Here is an 11,839-nt window from a genome sequence, read left to right as displayed (position 1 = left end):
ACCTTCAGGACGTCACGCCCACGGTGCCCAGGCTGACCTGTTCACAACGACCAATCCGCGGGCAAGAGCGACACCACACTCACCAATCAGCACGCCGGCAGTGACGTTAATGCAGCAGCCATCCAATCACCGCCCTCGAGAATGACGTCACCTATACACAACCAATCGGCGCGGCGCGGTCGCTCCGTCCGCCAATCAGCGCCGGCCGTGGTCCGCCCGTCCGGCCGCGTGGGCGGCGTCTCGTCAGTCCGACCGAGCGCGCGGCGCCGGGGCCGGCCCGCCAGCACGTCTGTTCGCCATCAGCTGCCGGAGCGGCTGACGAGCGTCTCCCAGGCGGGCGAGCAGACCACGCGGTGGCTGAGGCCGCCCAGCAGCGCCAGCTGACCGCGCGAGCCGTCGGCGCCCACCGACACGCTGGCCGCCTCCTGCGGACGGCGAGCCGGTCTCGTCAGCGCTACGACGCCCGTCGCCTTCCACAGCCGGGGCGAGCGCACGCACCGCTACCAGGAGGCAGATGGTGACCGAGGTGGGGACCCGGTTTTGGGGTAACAACGCCTGGCGCTCGCCGGGTTATTTACATTACGCATGTATTTCCATCTTAGTTATTTACATTACGCAGTGAGTGAACAGGTAAACACGAGAGCTTCGTTATAGGCATAGAAAGGAAATAGGGAGCTGCGTAGTGGGCGGGCCTCTGGATTTCCCCAACACTAGCTATGCATGGGAGACATCAGGAGAAGACAAACCCACGGAACCTCCATTACATGCTGATGGCCATCCATTACATCAGCATGTAACGGATGGCTGAGGCCTTCCATTACATGCTGATGGAAACGACCATTCTGGTCAGAATAAATGCACTTCAACAAGGTGTTGATGAGCCGCACAGCTCACCCTGTCTACACTAAGTGGGCGGTCGACTGTCCGCTCATGACTCGACGCCCACCCTCGCGGTCCGCGCTGCCACTGACCTGAAGGAACTTGACCTGGGTACCGGGCTCCAGGTGCAGCACGTGCTGGCCCAGCAGCAGGCGGGCCCGGCCCGACTTCAGCAGCTGAAGCCGGCCCACCTGACCCTCAGGCAGGTCACGGAACGTCACCAGCTCAGGGTCGGCCGCCTGATAAAGGTCACACAGGGGTCAGAAGGTTCGCTTGACTCTCACGCAGGTCCCAGAACGTCACCAGCTCAGGGTCGGCCGTCTGCCAAAGGTCACATTGGGGTTACAGGGTCCACCTGACCCTCAGGCAGGCCACGGAATGTCACCAGCTCAGGATCGGCCGTCTGTCAAAGGTCACACAGGGTCAGAAGGTCCATCCGACCCGCAGGCAGGTCATGGAACGTCGCTAGCTCAGGACCGGCCGCGCACCAGGGATCACAAAAGGGGGGGGGGGGGGGGCACGTGATTGCAGGACATGTCGAAAACCGCCGGACCAGCGGCCACGCCGGCGACATTTGAAGCCGAATATTCAGATGACTGGAACTGCGACCATAGCCGTGAGTAGGCTCGTTCCTGAATCATGGAAACAATGGGATCTTGTTGGTAGCATCCCCTAAAAGTTACGTTTAGACTCGCATTAATACCACAAGTCGCACAAATACAAGTAACAGGCCTGGAAATAACCAATGACTTTTCGCAGTGACTGATATGCTACGGATATGCTGGGAGCAATTCGAACATGGCCAGTCGCTGAATTTCATCACACCGGGCTGCGCTGGCTGCCGCGGCATGTAAAATGACAGTGCATGTAATGCCAGGTGAACAGGCACCGACGCTTTCTCGTGCTATCTGGCAGCTGGGACGACTGAGGCCATGCCGATCAACTCTATACGTCACAACGACATATACAGTTCATAGCATTTCATACATGGCATGTGATGGACAGACCTTGGCCTCTGATTGGCTGCCATCTGTGCCACCGGAGGTCGCGGGCGGGGCCTTCTTAGACTTCTGTTTCTCATCGCCGTCGTTAGACGTCAGCACTGGTAGGCAATCTGGGAACTGAGGCGCAAGCGTTGTTCGTAATGTACGGAGCGCTGGAGAGGAAGAGCCTAAGCACGCACACAGCCTTTGCTGGCGTCTGGTGTTGTGTGGCTGCACATGCAGCTGCGGTCAGCAGGGACGGGCCCCTGCGTAACAATGCAGGACAGAGCGCTGTGGGCAGCAGGGACGGACCCCTGCGTAATAATGCAGGACAGAGTGATGTGGCCAGTAGGGACGGGCCCCCGCGTAAATGCAGGACAGGGTGCAAGGACGATGTGCGCCGGTGCACTGGCGCAGAGATCAGCTGGCGGCATATGTACACTCCCCTGCAATCCGGTGTAAGCAGGTTCCACTACCCCAGGGCGAAAACGGGATATAACACAAACAAGCCCAGACATACCATGGCAATCAATTGACTGGGGAGGCTCCACTTTCACCAGCGGCAGCGTCCTTGCCACTGCGCAGCACTAAGAACGTATTACATTGGACTCATTCATGCCGCAACACGGAGTCACATTCCACAGAGCACTTTGTAACCGCCCGACCGCTTGCCGCTGCACGGCCGCGCAGGCAACGCTCAACACCACTATGCTGCAACATGCACGGGCTCCGGCGGCACCAGCGACGGACGGCTGCGTCCGCCCAGTGCTGGGGTCATATCGGGCCCGCCGGGCGGCCGGCGGAGCCGTGCGCGTCGCCCGGGCCGTACCTGGAAGAAGATCAGGTCCCGGCGCGACTCCTGCAGCATGGCGGAGACGGACGCGTCGGTCGGCCGCTGGCTGCGCGCCGCCGCTGCCACCTTCACCTCCGAGTCTGACTTCTGGGGACAGAACGGCGCGCCGGGTCAGGTCACAGGACGGGGTCCGGTCACAGGGCGGGGTAACGTCACAGGGCGGGATCAGGTCACAGGGCAGGGTCAGGTCACAGGGCAGTCAGGCCACAGGGCGGGTTCAGGTCACAGGGCGGGGTAACGTCACAGGATGGGGCCAGGTCGCAGGTCGGGGTCAGGCCACAGGGCAAGGTGGGGTCATATGGTAGGGTCAGGTTACAGGGCTGGGTCAGGTCACAGGGCGGAGTCGGATCACGGGCGGGGGCAGACCCCAGACAGACGCGACCACTCCTCTTCATGGCGTGCTGTCTTCGATTCCTGCGTGAGCTTTCCAGTTTGCAAGATGTCGACGGACGCATCGAGGGCGAGGCCGGCACGGTGTCCGACACACACATTTACATACACACCGTCCCGTCATAACAGACGAAACGTCCAACAGCCGGGAAAGACGCCGAAAGGGTCCCCATGACGTCACCACGTCGCCAGGCCCCACGACTTTGCCGCCGCCGCGCAGCGGGGGCGAGCGGCCGGTGGCGGTGCATTGAGAGCGAGCGGACGGCGGCCGCGCAGCGAGGGCGAGCGGCCGGTGGCGGTGCACTGAGAGTGAGCGGACGGCGGCCGCGCAGCGAGGGCGAGCGGCCGGTGGCAGTGCATTGAGGGCGAGCGGACGGCCGCCGCGCAGCGAGGGCGAGCGGCCGGTGGCGGTGCACTGAGAGTGAGCGGACGGCGGCCGTGCAGTGAGGACGAACAGCGGGCGTGCGGCGAGGGCGGCCGGCGGCCGTGCGGCGCCGCCGGTACGCGCGTGCCGTCGGCGGCGGCGGTCGCGCCTGACCCGCACCTGATCGGCGATCCGCAGCTGGCGGCTCATGAAGGCGTGCACGTTGTCCTCCTCGTCATCCGGCTCGTACTTGACTGTCGACAGACAACAGGACCATTAGCTCACACTCCTGGGCGATTGGCATAAGCGTGTGTATGTGTGTGATTGGGGCTTCGCGACGCACTCAGCTACTGAGGCTATATGGCGTCGCCTGCCTCTCACCCTGGCAGGAAGGGCGCACACCGCGGGGAATCGAGCCCCGTGCCATATTGCCATATTGCCAATTGCCATAAGCGCTCGATGCTGATAGTTGTGCAACGCACATAGTGCAGTCACCAATAACGACATGCATCCAACCCAGGCCTGCAAAGTGAAACTAATGCAACCATCGAACTGAAAGCAGAGGGTCCAGCTGATAGCGGCGCACAAACAAACAAAACACTGAAAATGGCAATAAGCTGCATCTTTATAGCGCTTCACCCCAACCAGACTGCAGGCAGTCGCAGCAGACGTCGGCCATCGCATGACACCGCATCTCACAAGCACAGAATGGCCGTATCAACAGCGCTTATCACCGATCACCCGTCGCCGCCGCCGGGCGCCGCCTACTTTTGACGTCATCAGTGACGTATGAGGAGGCAGCCGACGCTGAGGAGAGCAGCGGCAGCCGGACAGGCGCCATCTCGTCGCCGGCATCATCGGCGTCCGCCACGAAGTCGTCCTTGAGCAGCGCCGCCAGCTTCCGATCCTGGCAGCAATCCGGCCGTGTCACGACCAGGTCATCAGAACTCGGTGGCGTCCGCCCGGCACGCGGCGGGCCGCGGCATCAGACGCGGCGGGCCGTGGCATGGACAGTCAGATCACCTGACACCGTCAGCCAAGACGCGGCAGCGCGCTGGCATCAGCAGATACAGTCAACACTTCAGATACAGTTCTTTTACCCAACAAATGCCTTGAACTAGTCGAACAGTGCGCGACCGCAACGGTCGGGTCCACCCACCTCCTCCTCTTTGTCCACCTTCTTGTTGCCCGTGAACACAGGCATACTCATGGCGCCGCTCTCCTTTTCACCGCCGCCGCCACCTCCGCCGCCACCTCCTCCGCCGCCGCCCCCTCCGCCGCCGCCACCGAACGCTCCGAACGCGCCGCCTGCTGAGGGCCGCTTCTCCGGCGCCGCTATGCCTGCCGACGGAAGACGTGACGTCACACAGTGCACGTGACTCGTGTAAAATTAGGCACGATTAGACACTGGTTGGTCAACGCGACTGGTGCCATATTGGCTGCTAATTCAAAAACTTCGCTCCAAGATGGCGCTCAGATGGGTCTCGTCTGTCACGACGGCCTCACACGTCCCAACGAAGACCATACATCGGACTGGCCGCCTGGCTGGGCTCAAAGCCAGAGCCTGCGGCGTCGGCGTACCCTCTCCAAAGACGGAGCCCGACATCTGGACGAGCTCCGGCCGGTCGCGGCGGCCTCCGTCCCGCCCGCCGCGTCCGCCGCGGCCGTCTCTGCCGCGGCCCCGGCCGTCCTTCTTCCGGTCCCGACCTCCGCGGCGGTCATTGTCACGGCTGCCGACCGGACCGGGTCAACACGGCGGCCAGAGGTCATCCGGGAGGGTCCGGACAGTGAGAAGGCATGACAGCGCGGGGACATGAGAGCAGCGCAGCTGCCTGGCGCCAGAGCAAGGCAATCAGAGTCAACGACATCAGCCATCAGCTGCGGCACTATGCGAATGGAAGGGAGCGTGTCTTGGGTGCCCAACTTGTGTCAATAGCCAGAATCTAGCCTTCCGTAAGAAATACAATCAAAAATTAGTCATTATGCTGGGCATGGCAGCAGGAAAAGGCGCCCGCAGTGGACATTGGCAACTAGTCATGACATCTTTCTGCTTGCCCGTGGAAGGAACTTCGCCCCAAACCTCGGTGATCAGATAGGTACGCACACAACACACCCTCTCCAACGCCAGCCCTCCTGGCGTCAGAGCCAGCGAGCCGGCGGCGGCGACCTACCTCTTCTCATCGGGCTTCTCCCTCTTCACGTCCAGGTTGGGCACGAACACGCGCTTGTTCTTGGTGGCGTGCAGCAGTGCGGGGCGCAGCGCGGCCGAAAGCGTGAGGTCGCGCGGCGCGCGGATCGACGGCAGGCGGGGTGGCGCCGGCCGCGGCCGCGCGGCCGGCGTCTCAGCGCCACCGCTGGCGCCGCCGGCTGGTCCGTCACTCTCACCGGCCATTGCTGGCAGAGAGCGGAGAAGTACAGGTCAGCAGAGGTCACCAGAGCATCACTGGGGGTGGGGTGAGGGGTACAGGTCAGCAGAGGTCACCAGAGGGGTACGGGCCGTCAAAGGTCACCAGAGCATCACTGGGGGCAGGCATGGTTCCAGGTCAGCAAAGGTCACCCCATCACTGGGGGCAGAGGGCAACAGGTCAGCAAAGGTCACCAGGTCATCCCTAAGGGCTGGGGGTTACCAGCCAGTAAAGGTCACTAGACCATCACTGAGGATTGGGAGAGGGTTATAGGTTAGCACAGGTCGCCAGAGCATCACTGGGGGTAGGGAGAGGGTGTCAGGTCAGCAGAAGTCACCAGGCTATCACTGGGGGAAAGGGAGGGTTACAGGTCAGCAGAGGCCACCAGACCATCACTGAAAAGAGGAAGGATGCAGGCCAACAGGACTCACCAGGCAATTGTTGGGTGTGGTAGATAGGTGCCAGTCCATGGAGGACACCAGGGAAAAAGACGTCAGACCAATTGGGCAAGTCAACAGGGGAAAGCAGGCCACAAGAGTAGTGGAGGATTAAGAAGATCTGGAAGATCAGCAGGCCATGCCTATTCATGGAATCAACAGGGAAAAAAGCAAACAAGGTCAAGAGATCATAAAATGCTGCAAACATTTAGCACTTTTCTGTCAAGAGATGATAAACACACATCAGGCAATACATGTCATAGCAAAATCATCAAGATTTTGTTGGTGAAAGTTGTAACAGAATCTTACCAATAGTTCAGAAAATATGTTGGTTTTCATCAGCTTGACCATGTCTAAAAACTATGTTCCCTTGAACACAAGGGTGTTCTCAAAGACTATCTGGTCTAAAATCTCATATCTACCATAAAAGGCTATCTAGTAAGAATCCTCCTCATTTTCCAACCTATTTTGGATCATTGCTGTAAACAGGCATACAAAAGCCACAAAACACAGTCAAGTCATTTTTGGTTTAAGATGGCTTTAAACATGAAAAAAGATCCCCAGCTGGGGTCTGTCCACATTAACAGCAGCATACTAAAGCTGGCAGATTGCCCATTATGAAGCCACATGGTCTAGTGTTCACTCAGTTAGGTTCAGGTCACCAAATTTTAGGCCTAATTGTGCAACCATATGAAGCCTTTTTCATTCCGCATACCTTTATATCATGGTTGCCACCACAGCCTTTCAGTGTTAGCCAAAATTTTTAATTGCTCACTTGTGCAATACCACTTTTTCATCCCACATTTGTATCCTGTCTCTCATCAGAGTTAAGGCCACCCACATTTTCCTTATCTTAGTCTAAAATTGATTTAAAATTCAGCAAAGGAGAATATTTGCACAAACAGATATCATCCCAATAATGGTATTATCAAGTACATCCTATCAACTATTGCATGCTACCCTATAGGCACAAATAGGTGTCTATTGTTCTGAAAGTTCTGCACACGCCACACCCCACTAACTGTTGTGCATAAATCATCTTAAGAATTGTAGCACCCTTAGCAACATGAAATCACACAAAGCTGAGATGCATTGACAAATGCACAAAAAAGTAAAGCTATTTTCTGAGAATATCAGTTATGATGCACACAGAAATGCCCACCAAAACCATTGTGTCCAAATATTCTGAAAACCATCTTTGCTCACCACTGTTATCGATATTGCTAGGACATAGTTTTACATATCCTCAGAGGATTAACAGTTGCTTTTAGTGTGAAGCAAACAAATCATATGATAGACTGAATGTAAAAGAAAATTCAATTTTATGCTGCCAGCTGATGCATAGGAAGCATGAAGATGCTGAGAGTATAGTCATTAACATGCCTGCATAAGTCATACATCCTAATGATAATGACAATGATACTCAAGGAACATGAAAAATATTGTGCTTACTAAGGCACTACCTAAATTTAACTATATTTAGCTGTGTGATGATAACACTGTATTGGCAGGATCTCTCAGCTACTGCTGAATACCACCAGGGTTCCTCATTCATAGGAAAGCTGCATATCCTGAACTTTGAAAGAGCATTGCAACATAACACCACAAAGCCAAAGTTTTCACTGTGTTAAATGTTTTATTAGTGTACACAATATTTTATTACAGTCACATTGCTGAGCACAGAAGGATAAGAATCAGCAATTTAAACAATGGCTCCCTTTGAGCTGAAATTGGTGGCGGCTGTATGCCACACCGAGGACTGCTGGAGTTAAGATATGCATGAGCTGAATTAGGTGCTAGGATGTCGCTGCTACGTCGTGAATCTTCGGCATAACGATTATTTGTTTGCAGTATGGTCAGACCCCACCATCGCATAACTCCAAACATCTTACCTTTAACTAAGGCTGAGGCTATGGGGCCTCAGTTATCAACGCGAGGATGGCGCACGACTTAAACACCAGCAACTTGCTGATATAGATGTTACAGCCTATATCGGCAATCGCAAACGAAAACCTGAAAAAAAAACAGCACCCAAACCCATCAGAACCGAACCACCAGAAGTAGTCAGCACGCCACGATTCGTCAGAAATGAAGTAGTGGTGCCGTAAAAGTAGCACGAAATGGCTACCAAATTTACGTCATCTTACGCAAATGTGAGGGTGTATTTGTATTTGTTTACAGTCTGACCGGAACCTATCATACAAACCCAGAGCAATGTCCTGCACGACTGCCATGCAAAAAAGCCATGAACAATTCCATTTGAGAGCCAGCACGTTTTATCCACGTCTGTTACGCGGATCACGAACCCACGTATTAGGACTATTGCTTTCTGTTTTTGGTTTGTTTCTTTGTTAAAGTATCGAGCGTCATTTCCCATGCTTACCGGCCAATACTGTTTCCTTGTTACGCTCCTGGGCGTCATTTCCCACACTGGCCACCATTATATCACGCGGGATTTCAACCATGTCAAAATATTATCGCCTGCATTGTTTGTTTCTGGGCTTTCTTAGCCGCTCTTGCCTTAACACTAACTCTTGGCGACATCTCTCATGTTATCCACCAATAAGTTGCGCGGGTGTTCTCCATATCTTCGTTCCCTCCAATTTGATTTGTGCCGTCCTCGTAACTAAGAGCAGGGGCTCATCATGCCTCCGCAATATAATTATGGCCATCCGGCGGATTCCTCGCCGGCACAAAACAGCAAGCACGAACTCCCACAGCTCAACTTGCATAACAGCAGAAAGCGCCGCGATTTAGACGAAGTTCCTGCACGGTTTTGGAAATAACGTGCTCGCACATGACATTGTGTAATACATTAAGTTTCGAGCACGCTTCAGATACTAATTAGTGATAAAATAGGGACGCGTCTTCGGATTCACATTGCTTATAAATATGCAATTTAGTTGTTTAGGCTAGCTGTGCGTGGGGAAAGACGGGCAGTGTTTGACTCTCTCTTTGTCTCCCATATTGATCCTGTAATTGGGGTTTTGGGACGCGCTCACCTGCTCAGCCTATATGGCATCGCCTGTCTATCAGGCGAACCACGCTATGATATGATCATTATATCATATCATATCATGTCATAGCACGAATGGTGGCCACTACAAGCCAACAATAGTCTGGGGATAGTGACTGCGCTTTCCAATAATCAACCTCACAGATTACATGCTCCATGGGAGTAATCTGTCCGACGACAATCATCATATTTGTTTAAATTAGTTATGCGTGTCACGGTTAATGGCGGATGTTCGCTGACTGCATTTATTCGTAGGTGATTATCATCGAGGTAGTTCCCTGTGAAAAACTGATTTTCTCGGAGTGACTGCATGTTGTGGCGAAAACATTGGCTCACCAAGAAAAAATGGGGTTTTATGGAACAGGACACCTCCGTCCTAGCATGTTTACCGATCATATTAACGGTAGGCCTATAGTGATTTTCGCTACGCACTACCTGCAAGGTATGTGTAACGATCAGACGACCTTAATTATGGGCAATAGCCATACACCATGTATAACCAGGGAACTTGTCGCCAATAAATAGCAGTCACATGGTGTATGGCTCACCAAGGTATCAACACATATTGCCCCACCCCTATCATCACTGGACTGTGCCGGAGTCGCTCACCGGCTTGCCGGAATTTCTCATTGGCCCATATGAGGCGACCCTCGCCTTCCGAAGTCGTTGGAATGCTTCTTACAACAGTACTCTCTCGTGGCCTAACTCACTGCCGGTGCTAAGGGTCAGTTACTCATGGCGATCTTAGTGAGCCCCGATCTATGGCTGCAAGCCAATCCACCAATGGAAGGTTGAAACCAACGCTTCCGACAGCCCGACGCCCTTTTACGACCTCCACCTTCTGGGAGTCGCAAGAGGGCAGCTGAAAGGCGAATCTCACGTTCTGCGAGCCACAAATCCATTAGCGGTACCCTACACGTGCTTCTGCCACTCTCTCTAGCAGCTAGCGATGTGCAAAAATGCATCCCACCTCACATGTGAGCCGCGGAGAGATTGACCAACAGCCAACTCCCAAATTTATGAAGGAAGTGGGAAGTTTCAACCTACGGGTATGACAACGGCCCACGTACCGCGCATTATTTTCTCCTTCGCTACCCGCGTGGAACCCATGCCTACGTAATACGTAGGCCTACCTCCGTCGCTCCCCGCAAGGAGTTATTCTGTAAAGCATCTGTGACGCCTTCAACCCGTCGTGGTAAGAACATTCGATTGCACTCGGGGAAAAATCCCTGTCGCCCCAAGCTACACACGATAAGTGAAACTATACGAGATAGAGATATTGAGGGGCAAACAATGACCCGACAACGGCGCGTCATATCTTACGTTGTTTGTTCCGCTCCGAAGGACCCTCGAATGCGCCGTGACAATCCATGGTTTATAAGCGCCATACCGATATGCACAGCCAAAGCACTGCAGGTCAATGATATGGTTAATACGTCGTACCAAAGCCCAAGGCACAGAGCGCACCACAGCTGACGTCGGGCACGTGCATCGATCGTTCCAAAATACTAATTAGATCAATATGAAGTGACATTTTCCCTTGTGCATATAAGAGCCTTGCAAAATTGACAGTCTTGCTCTTCGTTAGACTGTTAACGCGCGGGTAATAATGATTGTTATGCTGTATCAGTGCCTCATAGTTTGGTAGTAATACCAATAAAATTGGTAATAATATCAACCTGCTTTTTTACTCGAGAGCTTGCTTTATGGTGTAGTGTCTGGCGATCATTTCAAATTTGTTAATGATAGAGACCACAACAGACATGTTCCAAGGACTTTTTCTGGGTAAGAGTAGGTCACTGGGAGCGACAGCGGTGGATGAGCACAACCATACATATAGCTCCTTTTTAGTCGTTCTGAAAGTGAACAGAAAATTGACAGACAAGTGAAATGTGGGCACCGAGTCCAAACGCTGCTAGGTAATTGATAGCATATTAGCCCTTTTCCACAATGACCGGAGTGGTGTTGTGTTATCATGTAGTAAACTCGTCCCAAATCGTTATTGGAGACCATTGGCGCTGTTGTTTTCAACAAGATCGTGTTCAATGTGTACAAATTAACACCGTTATGTAAACGGGGCCTTTACACCGTCCGTTACACTGTTGTGTGTGTGTGTGTGTTGGGTGTGTGTGTGTGTGTGTGTTGTGTGTGGGTGTGTGTGTTTGTGTGTGTGTGTGTGTGGGTGTGTGGGTGTTGTGTGTGTGTGTGTGTGTGTGTGTGGTGTGTGTGGTGTGTGTGTGTGTGTGTGTGGTTGTGCGTGTGTGTGTGTGGTGTGTGTGTGTGTGTGTGTGTGGTGTGTGTGTGTGTGTGTGTGTGTGTGTGTGTGTGTGTGTGTGTGTGTGCGTGTGTGTGTGTGTGTGTGTGTGCGTTGTGTGTTGTGTGTGTGTGTGTGTGTGTGTGTGTGCGTGTGTGTGTGTGTGTTGTGTGTGTGTGTGTGTGTGTGCGTGTGTGTGTTTGTGTGTGCCCAGGCTGTCTGTGTTCATATTAGAGAGACAGAGGTTTAGGCTATGAC

At 53.9% G+C, this 11,839-nt stretch overlaps 1 protein-coding gene across 1 annotated transcript; it reads right to left on the bottom strand.

Moving 5' to 3' along the window:
• Positions 1–244: 244 nt before the first annotated feature.
• LOC119104585 (uncharacterized) lies at positions 245–4,702 on the bottom strand. Its single transcript, XM_037228312.1, has 7 exons — positions 4,629–4,702; positions 4,238–4,376; positions 3,650–3,723; positions 2,692–2,802; positions 1,887–2,000; positions 972–1,118; positions 245–425 (listed from the first exon to the last, which is right to left on the bottom strand). The coding sequence occupies exons 1-7, from the start codon at positions 4,677–4,679 to the stop codon at positions 300–302; spliced, it is 762 nt and encodes a 253-aa protein (XP_037084207.1). The 5' UTR covers positions 4,680–4,702; the 3' UTR covers positions 245–299.
• Positions 4,703–11,839: the final 7,137 nt, after the last annotated feature.

This window comes from Pollicipes pollicipes, unplaced genomic scaffold (genome assembly GCF_011947565.3).
Source record: "Pollicipes pollicipes isolate AB1234 unplaced genomic scaffold, Ppol_2.1 Scaffold_6052;HRSCAF=7182_pilon_pilon_pilon, whole genome shotgun sequence".
In the NCBI taxonomy this organism is placed as follows: Eukaryota; Metazoa; Arthropoda; class Thecostraca; order Pollicipedomorpha; family Pollicipedidae; genus Pollicipes; species Pollicipes pollicipes.
This window is presented reverse-complemented; position numbering and strand designations above follow the sequence as displayed.